The 19551-nt window shown below is 35.3% G+C and overlaps 1 protein-coding gene across 1 annotated transcript in view; it reads left to right on the forward strand.

Moving 5' to 3' along the window:
• Nucleotides 1–19551, forward strand: part of UGGT2 (UDP-glucose glycoprotein glucosyltransferase 2) — a 139497-nt gene that overhangs the window by 62228 nt on the left and 57718 nt on the right. The window contains 4 exon segments of the mRNA XM_014590932.1: nt 1281–1487; nt 11262–11393; nt 18287–18411; nt 19193–19288. Coding sequence (XP_014446418.1) covers nt 1281–1487; nt 11262–11393; nt 18287–18411; nt 19193–19288 — 560 coding nt within the window.

Here is a 19551-nt window from a genome sequence, read left to right on the forward strand (position 1 = left end):
ATTGGAGGACATAAAAGCAGTGAAAATAGTTATGGACGCTGAAGACTGTGTGGAATGTGATGGGGGAAAGGGAGAAGGGAACAGTATAAAGAAATCAGGAGTAAAAATAGGCATGGCATTTGTGGTACATAGAAATGGTTTATTATCTGTTAATGATAATGTGTATCGTATTCTCAACTAGACTGGTCTGAGAAGTATTTCATGTTAGGTAAATTCTCTTCACATGCCAAATATATATAATTGTCAAATGTCTAAAAAATAATAAATATATATAAAGATAATCTGAAAATGGAAAGCTATTTGCTGCTGCAGATGTGTATAGTAATTTTTTTTCTTGACCAATATGCATGGTAATCATGCTGGGAAAAAGATGTTATACACTGTAAAGATATATGTGATTAAATGCAATATAAAACAAACAAAAAATAAAGAAAAAATAATACTCATCTTCAATAAGTACTTCGTGGAGTTCTCTGAATCTTTTCTGGTTCTGAGTATGCTCAATTCATGACTCGTTCTTTGCCCAAATAAAGTCTACTTAATTTAAAAATAAAAAAAAATAAAAGGAAAGAAAAAGAAAAGTGGAGGATAGAGTAATTGGCAGGAGAGGATGGTGAGGATGCTTTCAGAGTGCTGGAATTGTTGTGTCTCCTAGCCTGGATAGTTTTTTTTGTTTTTTGGGGTTTTTTGAGAAAGTTTTTGCTATAGGGTGCGTGCGCTCGCCAGAAAGACTGAGACAGACAGACAGACAGACAGAAAGCACGAAATCTTCTCCCAGGGAGGATGGCCACACCGCAATTCCTTCTCTTCCTTTCTCCTCTCGGGATTCTGGGCACACGTGCACACGCTCCCAGCATGAGTTTAAGCCACCGGGTCTGGGACTCAAACTGCAGTCGACTACATGGGAGTTCAGTGACATAGCCATTACACTAACTGCTAGCCCCATCTGGATAGTATTTGATGGGTTAATTCATTGAGCTGTGTATTTTTTGTGTATTTTTATATGTGCCATTTCACATACTCACAAAAAAAGGTAAATAAAATGTGGCAATGCAGAGGCGTATTTATGCAGAAGGGTGAAACAGTAGGTTACTAACATGACTTTTTTAGTTAGGGTGATTCAGCCATGTACCACGTTCAGTACCTTCAGCATAGACAGACTTTGACAGTGAATAAAAGGATATGGTGAAGTGAACAACCTTGATGGGGAAGAAAACATGTTCAACTGTAGAAAGGTATGTAAGACACTGGTCCTTTTAACCTATAAATGTGTTTTGCAGAAAACAAGTGTTCATAGTCGATTGGGTGTTATTTATAATCCTACGTCAAAAATAAACGAGGAGAACACAGCTATTTCAAGAGGAATTTTGACAGCTTTTCTTACACAGAAAAACAGATTGTTGAGAAGCTTTCTCATGAAATTGGCAAAGGAAGAAACTGCTAACGCTATTTACTCTGGAGAGAAAATTAAAACATTCCTTACTGAGGTCAGTAGCTATTTGTTAGAAATAAGTATGAGTTACATATTTCAAAAATGTAAGTTAATGTACCTGGAGATAGCATGTTAGCAAAAACATTAATGTATAGGTCAAATCAACTGGGGATAATAAATATTAATCTTGCAATGGGAAATGGTATGACTTTGCATAGAATAGTTAACATGAAATTTCACATATTTCATTAACTACTTCATGATCAGTAAAGCTGATGACACTGTACTAAGGATCTGAACTTAAGTGGGAATTAAAGTATCATGTAAATAATCCTCAGGTATCTCACTGACAGGGGTCAGCATGGGGAAGTTCAAGTCAATGACCTTCTGAAAGAAAAATATATTAATCCATTCAAAAGTTATTTCTTGATTTTCTGTCAAACAACGGAGACATATTTATGACCAAGGCAGATAGAATCCTTGTTGCTTGTGGAGTTTACATTGTAGAGTGAAAGACAGACAAAATAAGTGGTACTGGAGATATATATAAAAGCATAAGAGGATATTATTTTAGGTGGCGTGGTCAACTTTTGTCTAAAGCTTACATTTAAGCAGAGGTCTGAGTGAAATGTGAGGTCAAGTCATGTGAAAGTCTGAAGAGTGTACCAGGTTCAGGAACATAAGAGGTACAGAGCCTAAGACAGAGACAGTCTTGCCAGGTCTGAAGTATGGACAGAAAATCATTATGAACAGAATGGACTGAGAACTGTGGCAAATACTATAGGGGAAGTCAGAGAGAGACCCCCAGGTATTTCAAGTACAATAAGGCCATGGTAAAATTCTGAATTTTTACCGAGTATTTTGGAAAGTCTCTGAGCAATCTTACAGAAGTAAATCTTTTTAAAACATGACTCTGGGGACCAGCAGTCAGCTTAATGGCAGTCGCTGGACCCCCATGTAGTTGACCATGGTTTGAGTCCCGGACCTGGTGGCTTAAACTCAGGCCAGGCACGTGTGTGTGCGTGCCCAAGATCCCAAGAGGAGAGTGGAGGAGAAGGAATTGTGGTGTGGCCATTTTCCTGGGAAATGACTTCTCACTTTCTGTCTGTCTGTCTCTGTCTTTCTGGCAAGCACACATGCCCTATATCTTCTCTCCTCCATTCTTCTCCTAGGATTTTGGGCATGCATGTACACATGCCTTGTGTCATTTTCCAGCTCCTACGTCCAGGATTCCAACTCCGGCTGGGCATGTGAGAGTTCAACACTACCTCCTGGTCCCAACCGGGCATGTTTTTTCAAGACAGCAGGGATGGGATTCAAACCATGGCTAGCAGTATGGAATTCAGCTTTTCTTAACCATCAGACTACAGGGCAGGTCCAGACACTCCATCTTTTTAAAGACTAGTGTTAACATTGTATATTTTTCCATCCTTTAACTTGTATCTTTTTTTTAAAGCTAATTTTTAGACAGGCTGCATACACTTGAATCTTGCTTTATTTAACCCTGTTTGATGCCTCTGGCTTTACTGATGTATTTAGATCATCAACATTTAATGTGATTACTATACATTTACAAGAGGAAGTAATGATCAAGTTTAAATATAAATCAACAGGACGTAACAATTCTAGGTTATGCATCTAACAACAATACTTTAAATACATGATGTAAAAGCAGAACTGCATGGAGAAATAGATGGATCCCCAACTTACAGTCTGAAGTCTCAATGCTCCTCTCTCAATAGTTAATAGAAAAATAGAAAAGCAGGAGGGATACAAAATAATTGAATAACATGGAATGGAGGGAAATGGAGGAAAGCAGTCTAGAGAAGTCTGGAGGGCATGGGACATTGAGTCTATGCAAAGGATTTAAAAAAATAAACATTTACTTATATTTATTTATTCGTCATGATTTTCAAGCTGCCAGTTCCAGGATTTGAACCATGGTTGAGCATGTGGGAGTCCAGCACCCCTTAACCACCATACTACCTGCTGGCCCTACAGTTTTCTTTTTAATCACATAATTAGGCAACACTTTCTCTCCCTGCTTATTTTAGAAAAAACAATAAATTTCTTTCACTGAAGAATATCTTAAGCCTTACTTCAACTTTAATTTCCTTGTTATTATATGATTCCAAACCAATATACTTCGGGAAGATACAGTTCTATATTTAATTTAAAGTGGTTTTTCTTTTTTTCTTCTTCTTTTTTTTTTTTTTCTTGTAGAGGTTTTTGCTATAGGGCACTTGCACTCACCAGAAAGACAGAGAAAGACAGAAAGCGAGAAATCACCCCCCGTGGGGATGGCCACGCTGCAATCCCTTCTCCTCCATTCTCCTTTCAGGATCTTGGAAATGCATGCACATACACCCAGTGTGAATTTAAGCCACCAAGTCTGGGACTCGAACTGTGGTTGACTCCATGGGAGTCCAGTAACAGCCATTATGCCAACTGCTGGTCCCTAAAGTACTCTTTTAAAACCTGTATTTCTAAGGGAACATATAAGTGTCTAGATTTTTAAAAAGAAAATACTTAAGAAACATAAACTAAAAGAATTTATGAAATTATTTTTGGCTTTGGCTGTCATCGTCTGGAGGCTTGGCTAACGCTAGAGGGTGAGTTTCCAAGAGAGGTTCCTTGCCTGCCTGTTGACAGGAGGCCTCAGTTCTTCATGGGCTGTTCTATGTGTGAACAGAAAGCTTTCTTCCGTTGTGACATAGACTTGTTGGTGTTGCTAAAGTATCCTCACAACATGCACCCATGTTTCTCCTGGAGCAATAAAGAGCTAAAGACAGAGCCTCACAATTATTTATAAATAACCTAGCCTGAAAAGTCACACATTGTATTTCTTCTTCGTGACACAGATCACTTCTATTAAATGATTAACCCAATTAAAAGATGGGAAAATGAGCTGAACAAAAATCTCTCTAAGGAGGACATGCACACAACCAAAAAGCATATGAGGAAACATCAACATCCCTCATCATAAGGGAGATGTGTAGATTAAAACCACAATGAGATACCACCTAACCCATCAGAATGGCAAAGATTAAAAATACACAAAATGATGTGTTGGCAGGGTTCTGGTGAAGGGGGAGCTCTCCTGCACTGTTGGTGGGAATGTAAATTGGTCCAGAATAATATGGAAGTTCTTCAAAGATCTACAAATAGAGCTACCATTTGATCCAGCAGTCCCACTTCTGGGTATCTACCCAAAGGACTGGAGAATGCTTAGTCAGAAAAACACTTGCACATCAATGTTTATTGCAGTATTATTCACAATTGCTGAGATATGGAACCAACCCAAATGTCCACAAACAGATCAGTGGATTGAAAATGTGTGACATATATACTCTATGGAATACTATTCAGCCATAAAAAACAAGGCCCTGGCATTTGATAGAAAGTGGTTGAATATGGAGGATCTATTACTGAGTGAAGCAAGCTGGGCTATGAAAGAAAGATACTGTATGTTTTCACTTAATATATACCGACTATCCATACTCTATTATAGAGACTGAAATATTGGAGGACATAAAAGCAGTGAAAATAGTTATGGACGCTGAAGACTGTGTGGAATGTGATGGGGGAAAGGGAGAAGGGAACAGTATAAAGAAATCAGGAGTAAAAATAGGCATGGCATTTGTGGTACATAGAAATGGTTTATTATCTGTTAATGATAATGTGTATCGTATTCTCAACTAGACTGGTCTGAGAAGTATTTCATGTTAGGTAAATTCTCTTCACATGCCAAATATATATAATTGTCAAATGTCTAAAAAATAATAAATATATATAAAGATAATCTGAAAATGGAAAGCTATTTGCTGCTGCAGATGTGTATAGTAATTTTTTTTCTTGACCAATATGCATGGTAATCATGCTGGGAAAAAGATGTTATACACTGTAAAGATATATGTGATTAAATGCAATATAAAACAAACAAAAAATAAAGAAAAAATAATACTCATCTTCAATAAGTACTTCGTGGAGTTCTCTGAATCTTTTCTGGTTCTGAGTATGCTCAATTCATGACTCGTTCTTTGCCCAAATAAAGTCTACTTAATTTAAAAATAAAAAAAAATAAAAGGAAAGAAAAAGAAAAGTGGAGGATACAGTAATTGGCAGGAGAGGATGGTGAGGATGCCTTCAGAGTGCTGGAATTGTTGTGTCTCCTAGCCTGGATAGTTTTTTTTGTTTTTTGGGGTTTTTTGAGAAAGTTTTTGCTATAGGGTGCGTGCGCTCGCCAGAAAGACTGAGACAGACAGACAGACAGACAGAAAGCACGAAATCTTCTCCCAGGGAGGATGGCCACACCGCAATTCCTTCTCTTCCTTTCTCCTCTCGGGATTCTGGGCACACATGCACACGCTCCCAGCATGAGTTTAAGCCACCGGGTCTGGGACTCAAACTGCAGTCGACTACATGGGAGTTCAGTGACATAGCCATTACACTAACTGCTAGCCCCATCTGGATAGTATTTGATGGGTTAATTCATTGAGCTGTGTATTTTTTGTGTATTTTTATATGTGCCATTTCACATACTCACAAAAAAAGGTAAATAAAATGTGGCAATGCAGAGGCGTATTTATGCAGAAGGGTGAAACAGTAGGTTACTAACATGACTTTTTTAGTTAGGGTGATTCAGCCATGTACCACGTTCAGTACCTTCAGCATAGACAGACTTTGACAGTGAATAAAAGGATATGGTGAAGTGAACAACCTTGATGGGGAAGAAAACATGTTCAACTGTAGAAAGGTATGTAAGACACTGGTCCTTTTAACCTATAAATGTGTTTTGCAGAAAACAAGTGTTCATAGTCGATTGGGTGTTATTTATAATCCTACGTCAAAAATAAACGAGGAGAACACAGCTATTTCAAGAGGAATTTTGACAGCTTTTCTTACACAGAAAAACAGATTGTTGAGAAGCTTTCTCATGAAATTGGCAAAGGAAGAAACTGCTAACGCTATTTACTCTGGAGAGAAAATTAAAACATTCCTTACTGAGGTCAGTAGCTATTTGTTAGAAATAAGTATGAGTTACATATTTCAAAAATGTAAGTTAATGTACCTGGAGATAGCATGTTAGCAAAAACATTAATGTATAGGTCAAATCAACTGGGGATAATAAATATTAATCTTGCAATGGGAAATGGTATGACTTTGCATAGAATAGTTAACATGAAATTTCACATATTTCATTAACTACTTCATGATCAGTAAAGCTGATGACACTGTACTAAGGATCTGAACTTAAGTGGGAATTAAAGTATCATGTAAATAATCCTCAGGTATCTCACTGACAGGGGTCAGCATGGGGAAGTTCAAGTCAATGACCTTCTGAAAGAAAAATATATTAATCCATTCAAAAGTTATTTCTTGATTTTCTGTCAAACAACGGAGACATATTTATGACCAAGGCAGATAGAATCCTTGTTGCTTGTGGAGTTTACATTGTAGAGTGAAAGACAGACAAAATAAGTGGTACTGGAGATATATATAAAAGCATAAGAGGATATTATTTTAGGTGGCGTGGTCAACTTTTGTCTAAAGCTTACATTTAAGCAGAGGTCTGAGTGAAATGTGAGGTCAAGTCATGTGAAAGTCTGCAGAGTGAGTGTACCAGGTTCAGGAACATAAGAGGTACAGAGCCTAAGACAGAGACAGTCTTGCCAGGTCTGAAGTATGGACAGAAAATCATTATGAACAGAATGGACTGAGAACTGTGGCAAATACTATAGGGGAAGTCAGAGAGAGACCCCCAGGTATTTCAAGTACAATAAGGCCATGGTAAAATTCTGAATTTTTACCGAGTATTTTGGAAAGTCTCTGAGCAATCTTACAGAAGTAAATCTTTTTAAAACATGACTCTGGGGACCAGCAGTCAGCTTAATGGCAGTCGCTGGACCCCCATGTAGTTGACCATGGTTTGAGTCCCGGACCTGGTGGCTTAAACTCAGGCCAGGCACGTGTGTGTGCGTGCCCAAGATCCCAAGAGGAGAGTGGAGGAGAAGGAATTGTGGTGTGGCCATTTTCCTGGGAAATGACTTCTCACTTTCTGTCTGTCTGTCTCTGTCTTTCTGGCAAGCACACATGCCCTATAGCAAAAAAAACTCTCAAAAAAAAAAAAAAATAAGACTCTGGGGTCTTCTCCATAGTGCAGCAGTTAAGGGAACTACATCCCACATGGCCATCCATGGTACAAATCCTGGTCCCTTTGCTTGAAAAACACACTGGGCGCATTTGCCCCAAATCTTGACATGAAGGACAAAAGAAGGAGAAAGGACTATACCATGGCCACAGCATAGCAGAAGGTGCTTTCTTTTTCTGTCCGATGAGCACACCCATCCTCTAGCAAAAAAGAAAAAAAGAAATGAAGGAGGGAAGGAAGGGAAGGGGGAAGGAAAGAAGGAAAAAAGAGAAAAGAAGAAAGAAGACTAGATGCGAATAAAAATTTGATAATAGGTAGACAAAGAATGGAAGTAGAATCAGCAATTAATTTGCTATTGCATAAGAATAAAGATATCTTAGACTAGAGAGGGGTGATAGAGGTGATGAGTTGATTGAATAGTATTTGCTACAGCTATAAACGCTGATCATTGTGACACGTGAAGATAATTTCCTAGAATTTCAGTTTAACAGCTGGAATTAATTTTAGTATCTTTTTGAGGTGGAGAAGTCTAGAGGAAGAGAGGATTTGGACATACTTTACATCAAGAGTTAAGTTTTATGTACATATTGGAGATGCCTGTTGGACAGCCAAGTGGTGATATTAACAGCTGGGCAAATTAGTGTAGAATTCAATGGAGAACTGTAATATTACTATTTTTTAATATTTCTTTTGAGAGTCAATCATCAACATTATATGATATATAAAAACCAAAGTATTAGATGAGGTTACCTAGGAAGTGAGTGTAGGGTATGAAAGAAGGAGAACAGAGAGGCTGAAAATTGAGTCCCAGAACATTTCAGCAGATAGAGGAACATGTGAAAAAGCTGATCCAGTAAAGAAGACAGTTGGAACAGCCAAAGAGGAAGATAGACAGAAGCATGTAATGCCCTGGAAGTCGATGGGAAAACGTCTTTCAAGGAAGGAAAGGTACACTACGATAGATGTTCCTGAAGTGAGGCTTCCTAGTTGACCATTTTGGTAAGCTGAGCATTGCTGACTTTGATAAGAACTGTTTCAGTAAGACTGTAAAAGTGAACTAGATCCGAGAGAGTGGGAATCAGAAAATAAGAGACAGTAATAATGGGCAGCTCTTTCAAGGACTTTTCCTATGCAGAACAGCAGAGGAAGAGGGCTGTGGCTGGAGTGGGACTTGCTATCAGACGATTTCTGAATTTGGGAGATGTTACCATTTTATATGTTAATGAAGTGATCCATCTGCAAAATGGGAACGAATGATACATAGAGGGGAGCCAAACAGAAGCATAGGTCTCGAGTAGATAAAGGTGCTGGGATCTAACGCACACGTGTTACATGTCGATCAAAAGAGCAGAAATTGTTCATTTTAACCAGAAGGGTACAGATGCAGAAATGTTGATTATTTTAGTGATAACAAGATGAAGTGTTTTTCTTCTGATTGTTCTTATTGTCAAAAGTCAAGTCATTAGCTAAGTATTAGAACAGGAGTAAGTATTCTTAGGGATTTGAAAAGGGAATAAAATGTCAAATATTTTTCTGTTATTGCAAGAGAAAGTGAATTTAATATGTTAGTGAAGGAAGATTTCTGGTCATTGCTGAGGGCCTGCTTGAGACTAGTGATCAGAAATTGAAAGTCATGTAATATTTAACTCCAGACTTTGTCCCTACCATTAAGTTGGCCATTTTCTTAGTTTTTGAACTCTTATTTCTGTGTGTCCGTATTTAATTTTCCTGGTATAGCACTCCCTTCAGAACTTCTTGGAGATCTGGTCAAAGCTATCTTATAGTATATTCATTCTACTCAGAGTTTAACAACTAAAGTCAGACATGTATATGCCAGCTGGACTTGCTATTGTAGGTAGTTAGATTGTTTAAGAAATTTTGTGAATCAATAAAATGTGGGGGGAAAAGGAATAGGAAACAACTGTAGACACCTGAAATAGTGTGGGAGAAGGGTGGGAAATGGCAGAGGGTGAGAAATAGGGGGGAAATATATATATTTTTATATATGTATATGAAACTAGAAATGGAAAATTATTGACGATAACGTGTCTGATTAAGCCACTGTGCAGTATATTCTGGATGGGAGATCACATTTTGTATGCTGTGACGATGCTTAGGGGATTAATGTAAATTAATCAATTAATTAAAAATTAAAAAAAATAAATTGAAAACGAGATCAGCATTGGTAGCATGTTTTCCTGCAGATGCGTTCCCCCGTTGCAATCCAGTTGCATAGTGAACAGAGTCGTGGACAGTCAGGGCTGGATTTTTCCAGGTGAATATGACTGAGGAGAGACATTCAAGAGAACAAAATTGGCAGCATTTTATTTTTTAAATAAAGGAGTCTAAGATATAAGGTTAGGAGAAAAATTATATCATGGGAAACAGATGAACAATGAATATGTGGCACAATCTGTGGACCGAAAGGTCGAATTGGACTAGTAAGGGGGGCAGGTCAGATATTTGGGAAATAAGGAGGACCTAGGTGGATTGTCATGCCAACCACATTTCCAGTGCTAAATAACCAACCACCTGTGGCTATAGCTACCATACTGGATCGGGCAGGAGAACATTTCCCTCATAGCAGAGGTCCTAGTAACTGGTGAGAAATTCAGAATTTAAGACTTCATCTTGGTTCTACTGAAATTGAATTTTCATCTTAACAAAGTACTTGGGTGAGTGATATGCACAGTAAAGTTTGATAAGTATAGGGAGAGAGAAGTATGCCTTTCTATGAAAGTGCAAGGAACCTATTTATTAGCTTATTTTCTATGAACAGCCATATATTTTTTTTTACTCTAACCAAGGTTTAATTTCCATAGTTCACTGTTTTAATGCACTATTACTCAGTTGGTTTTCTGAGATTGATATTATGGGTGAGAGGTGCAAGGAACCTATTTGTTAGCTTATTTTCTATGAACAGCCATATATTTTTTTTTACTCTAACCAAGGTTTAATTTCCATAGTTCACTGTTTTAATGCATTGTTACTCAATTGGTTTTCTGAGATTGGTATTATGGGTGAGAACGGTTATTTTTATTTTAAACACTATTTTTTAATTGAGAAGACCAAATTGAAGAATTCTGAGTTCAGAAAATAATGCATACTTTATTTCACTTTTTAATGTTAAAAATTACTTAAATTGATGCACTCTACTATTTTACTAATTCAATAATCCCCTTAAAATTCTGAAAAGATGAATAGCAAACAAATCTACTTCTAACAACATTTAAACACACTGTAAATGACTTGGCAAAAGGTCATTTTCAAAAATGTTTCAGAAGAAAATACTGAAATCATAATTTAATATAACCTCATTTTTTTTTTTTAGAGGTTTTTACTATAGGGTGTGTGCGCTCACCAGGAAGACAGAGAGACAGAAAGTGAGAAATCACCCCACCAGGAGGGATGGCCATGCCACAGTCCCTTTTCCTCCATTCTTGTCTTGGGATCTTGGGCACACACACATGCGCCTGGCGTGAGTTTTAAGCCACCAGGTCCGGAATTTGAACTGCAGTTAACTACATGGGAGTCCAGCAACATAGTCATTACACTAACTGCTGGTCCCTAACCTCAAATTTTATACTAATTATTAATATATTAATTAAAGTATGTACTGAGAAAATTATTTAATATACTTATGATTTTCTTATTAATTTCCTCATTTTTGTGCTTTAGGAAATGGATAAGAATGCTTTTGAGAAAAAATATAATACCATCAGAATGAATATTTTCAGAACGCACCAGTTGTTTTGTCAAAATGTACTCGGATTGCTTCCAGGGGAAATAGGTATTGTCAGCAATGGGAAAGTAAGTAGGAAAAGGAGGTACTCCCTCGTCTCGGTGACACTGATGCGGTGGGTCTCAGACTTTCTGTCACAGCATACCTCACTACCTACAGACGGTGCTCTCAGGTGCTGAACACCCCAGACACCAGACAGGGCTCAGTGTGAACACACATGGTACACTGTCTGTTCTCCTCTCCTTCCTCCACTCGTGATACCATGAATGCAAATAAAGAGGAGTGTTCAGCACACATCTAGCTTTTATTTTGTCCTAATGTAAGTATCACAACAATCAACTTAGAATACATCACAGCATTGTGATTGAGAAGTATTGTAGGCATAGTAAATCCATTGTTATGGCTTTTTTTTTCTTGTACTTTTTCTTCTACAATTAAGTGACTTGTAAGTTTTGAGATATAAAGTAGAATATGTTATCACATGTTACTTGTTAGTATCATCTTTGAAAAGCTACAGGAAAAATCTTCTTACTTTCACCATCGTAATACAAATTTCTAATAATGTGAGGTCATCAGGAAAGTCTTGACCTATTTTTCTATGTGTTTCTATGCAAAAATGTGTCATCACTTTCCCAACCACCTAATAATTTGTTTTGCTTTCCAAGAATTTTTTCTGCCATGGCTATTTGCTTTTTAACATATGTGTATCATCCTATACATATAATTTTATATCATGTTTTTTCTCTTAATATAGCAAAACACTTTTTTGATTGGAGTTTTTACATGCACATACAAAAAAGTATCTTTCTATGTATTAATATTCTTTTAATATATGATTTCATTTCTTATTAAGTTAAAAATTAAAACTAACACTTAGATTTATTAATAAATCAATTAATACAATATGTTTGATATATCTCTGGCTTGTGTTATCACATTATATATCCATAAATCATCTTCAAAGCTCTAAAGCACTTTTTTTTTTTTTTTAATTTTTCAGAGGGCATGTATCCTCTCAACAGAAAGAAAGAAAGAAAGCACCCTCCAAGGTGAATGGTCATGCCACAATATCTTCTCCATTTCTTCCTTCTTTTGGGAGTCTGGACATGCACACACAAATGCCTGGCATGTTTCTCAAGCCGCCAGGCCTAGGGCTTGAACTGCAATGTTGACCATGTGGGATCCAGTCACCTTAACCACTATACTGTGGGCTGGCCCAAGTAATTTCTATATTTTATATTTTGTATTTATTTTTATTACACTACATATTTACAAATTGCTGGAAGACATGGTGCAATAGAGAGTGAGGTTCTTTCTTTTTTTTTTTTCTTTCTTTTTAAAGGGAGAGGAGACCTACCCCTCCTTTTTTGTTGAGTACAAAATTCAGTGACATCAGTAATTCCCAGAAGTCCTAGGAACATTATTTCCAGACAGAAAGACACACCACACACACTTAATCCCATGTGTTTTTGTACTTGGTATTTCAATGGTGTTTAGACTAGGAGCTGATCTCGTCAGTGGCAATTCTACTGGTCTATCTCATAAAAAAATGATGATTGTTTCTGACCCATAAAAGGCATTTCTTATGGTTCAACCAATATATTATCAATATATTATCATATTCTAAAGGGATGGTTGGGTTTTTTAAGTTACTATTTGGATAAAAATTACATTTTGAATTAGACTAAAATTATTCTTTGAAAGTATAATAGAAAAAGCATATAAAACAAGTTGATGACAGAAATTTTTTTTTTAATTAAGTAAATGCTTTAAATGAAAACCATACTACGATTAACTGACAATGACCAGGTAGCATGCAAACAATAAGGCTGGAGAAGCAGGTTCATTCTTGATATATTTATATATAGCATGGCATTTGATTCCAAAGTCTTTGTACAAATTGGCTTGACATGATCAATAATTTAAAGTGAAATATAAACATAAGGGCAACTTAAACATGGTCCTTAATTTACATGAGTGTATTCAAAGTTGATGATTGTACTTTTTAAAAAAAATTAAGGTTAAAAAAGTCTTTAGAAAGCAACCTTGACTCTATGTATGCTTGAAGGCCAAGAGCTGAAAATCCACTCTTAATGAATACCATTCAGCAAAGGATTATAACATCCATCACACATCTGTTTCAAAAACAGCATGTTTCGGGAACCTATGTACAAATTGGCCTGACATGATCAACAATTTAAAGTGAAATATAAACATAAGGGCAACTTTAACATGGTCATTAATTTACATGAGTGTATTCAAGGTTGATGATTGTATTTTTTTTAAAAAGTGAGATAAAAAAGTCTTTAGAAAGCAACCCTGACTCTATGTACACTTGAAGGCCAAGGACTGAAAACCTACTTTTAATGAATACCATTCAGCAAAGGATTATAACATCCATCACACATCTGTTTCAAAAACAGCATGTTTCCAAAGTCTTATTTTTTTTTTTTTAACAAATAAACATTACAGTACTGATAGCTTTAGGGACACCATCAGGATGAACTCCAAAATAAGCTACTAACTTTCACAAGGCATCCTTGAACCATGGTTTTAGTTTTTTTGGCCAGACAGAGATGAATTAAAATTCCATTTGTACCATTCATTATTTAACCTCTATGAGACTTAGTTTCTTTGTTGGGACAAGAGAAGTGGTAATAATATACTTTACATGGTTGTCAGCATGATTGAATATGTTTTTACATGTAAAGCACGTAGAGTAGCCCCTGATATGAAGTAAATTTTCAGTAAATGTTGACTTCTGTTGTCTTTTGAAAAATTTGAAGACCATCTCGTGGAAAATACTGGGTATACTTATAGACTTTATTTGTTACAGTAGACGAGAGTCAATATAGAATTAAAGCTAGTTGATTAAACTTTTTGAGTGGAGAGATTTTTGCTCAGTGCATAGATAAACATCTAGCAAAGGTTTTAAATATTTCAGTGAGCAGTCAAAGGAGATGATTCATTTGTCATAGCAGTTATTATATAAATGAAAAGTCAAATTATGTTTCCAAAAAGTTGTAAAGAAGATATAAGCATCAGATAAATGTTATTATATTATTACATGGTTTTCAAGTTTCATGTTCTTTTTCTCAACTTGGACATAATGTGATTTTATACTTCTTCACTTTATTTCACAATTATATTTACTTTAAATAGAAAAAATTAAGACACAGAAGAATCAAGTTTCTCTAAGCTATTTAACACTGAGCTTACTTATGTAGGCAAAAAAGAGCCTATTCTCTGGTGAATTTAATCAGTAAGGTTGTCAGTATGGTTAAAACCTTAAGAAAATAATCTAAGATTTTATTTTCTTATTCTGAGCTACAACCAAAACTCCTTGTCACTAGAGGTGATATAGATATAAAATTCAGCTTTTTTCCAAGTCTGCCTATTCATTGTCCAAAAAAGCAACATTGAATGGGTTTTCAAAGTTGGCTTAAAAATTATATTAAATCTTAAGGCAGTGAAATGTTTAGATGAGTATCTTCAAAAAGTTCATGGAAAATGCATATTACATAAAAACTGCATGGTTTCAAAATTTGCCTAAGAGGGAAGCTATGTTCTAAACTCCATCTTCTAGAGTCCCGAAATACTCAGAGAAAACGCCATTTTAAAGCTGAAGTGTGTCCTAGCATGTTCAGGGAAGCTATGCTCTAAACTCCCATCTTCTAGACTCCCAAAATACTCAGACAAGTGGAGGAGAGATTTTGTCAAAGAATGACCAGAAACCACCACAGAGGCACAGGAAATTTGAGAAACCAAGAAAATATTTTTCCCCTAAAGGAAAAGAACAATCCTTCATCATCCACAGACAGTACAATAGAACTCATGGAAATGTCTGATAGAGAATTCAGAATATTCATAGTAACAAAACTAAATGAGATGCAAGAGCTGAGAGACAATGAACTCTAGAAGATATAGGAGAAAAGAGACTACAAGTTCCAGGAGATGAGGAAGTTCTTGCACAATCTGAAAGAGGAAATACACACCATAAAAAAGAATCAAATGGAGCTATTAGAGATGAAGGCTGCAATTCAGGAAGTCAGAACCTCCTTCAAAAGTATTAAAAGCAGGTTAGTCCATGCAGAAGATTGAATCTCGGATGTTGAAGGCAAAACCTCTGATCTAGGAAAAAAAAAAAAAACTAAAATAACTGAGAAAATAACCCTGAAAAGAATTAGAATACTATATGAGAAACACTAGACACCATTAAGCATCCAAACATCCAGATAATTGGTATCCCAGAAGGTGAAGAAACTAATAAGGGCATTGATGATATATTCCAAGAAATCTTGGAACAAAACTCCAAATCCAGAGAGGCATTCAAATATCCAGACCCAAGAAATACAAATGACCCCTAAAAGAATCTACCCAAGAAGATCTTCTCCAAGGCCCATCATTGAAAGAGTGGCAAAATCCACAAAGAAAAGATACTAAAATTGGCAGGAGAGAAACATCTGTTTACTTATAAAAGTTATCCCACTAGGTTAACATCAGACCTCTCATCAGACACAATGCAAGCAAGGAAAGGGGGAAACATAGTCAAAGTGTTGAGTGAAAAACAATTTCAACCAAGAATACTATACCCGGCAAAATTATCTTTCATATGGGAAAAAAAAAGATAAAAACATTTTCAGATAAACAAGACCTGAAAGAATTTACCAATAACAGATCCACTCTTGAAGTTCTGAAAGGAGTGCTCTACCAGGAAAACTAAAAACACATACAGAAATAAAAGAACAAAACGCAGCCAAGAAAATGATCAACTTAATGCTAGGGACAAGAAATATTAACAATAATGTTGAATGTTAACTTCCAGGATTTAAACGGAAAGATCGGACCACAGTTAACACTGCAGATTCAACTGAAGAAAGATTGAACATAAGACTGAACGGGTAAATAGAATTTTATGACTTTCGAGTAGAATATTACTGATTTTTTTTTACTGTGCTTTGTTTTCCCAATTTAAGGATTTTGTTTTCTTTTGAACTATTGATAGGTTCAGCAATTTGTTAAAATATTTTTTATTTGTTTCTTTAAATGGAAACATAAACTTTTCTTCCTTCCTGATCCAGGAATTGGAAAATATCTGGGAGTATTCTTATTTTGTGGCAGAAGGGTAATTTACATAATAAGTTCAATAATGCTTGTTACATTGAATCAGAAATTGGAAATACTTATAATTGGACAGGGCTTTGACTGGAACGTCATAACTGAATAATCTGAAAACTATAGAACTAAGGTGGATCTCAAGTAAGTCAACAGAAGTTCTTGGAAAGATGGCCTGGCACCATAAACAGTTCTGCCTGGCAGAGAAGATTAGAGAAGCTATATGAAAGAATTTATACCATAAAATAACCTGGATTTTTTCCAGTCCAGCATTGTAATCAGTAGAGATTACAAAAGAGCAGCCACAACCAGAGGATTATCTTGAGGACTTTGAAGGAAGAAAAAGAGACTGGTCTTTGCTAGCAGATGGTATATCACAGAATACTTGGTAAACAGGGCTGACTTGAGAAGGTTTATGTGTGAATTGTGTGCTGGGTATTTGCTTTTCAACAATTTGAGTAATTGACATAAATATTTTCTCAAAACTATTTAAAACCATACTGTCTCTGTTGTTATAGAGTCACAAACAAAATCCTAAGAAATATTTTGAACATTATCTTTAAAATTCAGTATTTTGAAATTTTGGAAGTTGTTTCTTAACTGTCAAAACTATGAAGTATGAGCAAAAATTTTTTGTTATGTACAGTAAATGTTTTTGGGAAAATGTAAAAACAAATAAATGATAAAAAGAGAGGTGAAGGAAGATGTTTATGATGGAAATAACTAGAAAAAAATTTGTCTCAAAATAAATTTGTATTTCAATTCCATTTTCCTGTGAACTTTTTCAGTATCCTCATGTAGGTATTTTCAATACTACGATGCCTTTTTTATGCATTTTTAAGAGCCTGTGTTTATATTTAAGGTGAAACATTGTATTTGTTTAGCTGGGATACCAACATTTCAGCTAATATTGTCTTTGACATAAGAAATGGGAATTTAAGGATGATACTTCAGTAGTTTTTAATATTCATTGTAGAAACTAATGACAAGGAAGTGAGCAAATGTGATTGCAATCATTATATTCTAGTTTGTTTTTGTTTTTGTTTTACCAAAAAAGAAAAATATTCTAATTGACATCTTTTAATGATTTACCATTAAATATAATCATTTCTTACATCAGACTATGTCAGTCTCCCCATTCATTTCTGAGCTTTGTATACATGATAATATGATGATTGCATGTATTACCTTGCCCAGTAAATGTTCATGGTGGTCAAGTTGGTGGTGCTTGTGATGGGCTAGCCCTTCTGAGAAATTAGGTAACAACTCAATAGCTTTTTACTTTGTAGTTACTTTTATAAAGCTAAAAACCACCTCGCTACTCCCAAACCATTTTTACAATATCAGATGAAAATTGCTTGGTATTATTGTAATTATTATGTGATTTCTCTCTTGGTTTTTTTATTTTATGGTTTGTTTACATATTAATTCATATCTACATTGTGTAGACTATAATTTATAGTTGAAAATGAAAGAAAATTGAAATGAGATTTATAAATACAGACAGTTGATTTCACAATTTAATTTAGAAGGAAAAGCCTTAGTTATTCAGATACATCATAGTTTATGTTTCAAAATAAAACTTTGTAAGGAAAATCATTTGTTACTTTTTTATTTTGTCACTTCAATTTTTGTGTTTACACAATTATTTGTAATATCAAAGTGAGAAAATATTTTCTTTTTTTAATTTCCTATTAGGCTTAGAAACTAATAGAATTAATAGCTACCATCTCTTTAATCCCTAATTAGATTTTCTTACCAAAGAACTATTTGATGAAAAAATTATTTTTCCTACACTGATATCTTCTAGAAGGTATACAATAATTTAACTTTTTTTTATTTTAAGTTCTTCGGACCAATAGATGAAGATTTCTATGTAGAAGATTTTTACGTGTTGGAAAAGATAACATTTACTAATTTAGTACAGAATATTAAAGGCATTGTTGAAAATATGGAAATCAACTCAAAGAAGTAAGTATTCAAAATCATAAGAGCAGTTCATTTTGGAGTTTGTTATTTTGCATTTGCCTGTTTTCACAATTAGAAAATATTTCAAGTGTGTAGAAAAATAAAGGTATGATAAAAGACATTTGGTGAATATAAAGAGATAATTAAAGATATCCATTCACTCACCACCACCAAACTATAGATGTTATTTGCTTTTCTGTAGAGCTTTTTGTCTTAGGGCAGATGTGCTCACCAGAGACAGATAAGAGACAGTGAGAGGAAAGTGAAAGAAAAATGAGAAATCACTCCCCAGGGGGAATGGCCACACCACAGTCCCTTCTCCTCCACTCTTCTCCTGGGATCTTGGGCACACATGCACACACGCCCGGCATGAGTTTTAAGCCACCAGGTCCGGGACCAAACTGCGGTGGAAATCCAGTGGTGCAACGGCTATACCACGTGCTGGTCCTGGTGTTAATGTTTTATTTGCCTTGAAGCTGACTCGCTTTGTTTCTTAATGGCCTTCCCAGTTTTCTCCCTTCCCAACATATATCCATTTTCCTAAAGGTTATGTACATGATTCTCATGTTTATTTGCTTTATATGTACATATCTATTGCTGGCATTGACTGTGTTAAATGCCTTGATGTTTTTAGAGAAATGCTTTTATGCTGTAAGTCTTTTGCCATCCACTTCCATAGAACCTTGTTCATTTATATAGAGCCTTTCTCTAAACACTAACTGTAACATGAATATGAAACGTTCTTTTTCCAAAGAACTCAGACCTTGTCCCCTTCTTTATCTAGCATGAGCGACCTCATCATGAAAGTTGATGCCCTACTTTCCTCTTTGCCTACCCGTGTATTTCGGCATGATGTCACATTTCTTAAAGAGAATCACAGGTAAGAATGTCATAGTATCTGTGAGGTTTTTGTTAGTACATTATCATAATCAATTATTGCTTCTGTTTCTTTTAATACTACAGTGAAATATAATAAGCAACATTTAAAGTACAAAAAATGTTCTTTGTTAGAGAATAAATGTATTTGACAATGTAGGGAAATAAATTCCAATTAGTTATATATTCTAGTGAATAAATATGAAGTTTCAAGTAAGTTTTACAAAGTATGAGTCATTTATTTATTTTTAAGAGAGATTTTTGCTA

The sequence above is a fragment of the Tupaia chinensis genome, unplaced genomic scaffold (genome assembly GCF_000334495.1).
Source record: "Tupaia chinensis unplaced genomic scaffold, TupChi_1.0 Scaffold000503_1, whole genome shotgun sequence".
NCBI lineage: Eukaryota > Metazoa > Chordata > Mammalia > Scandentia > Tupaiidae > Tupaia > Tupaia belangeri.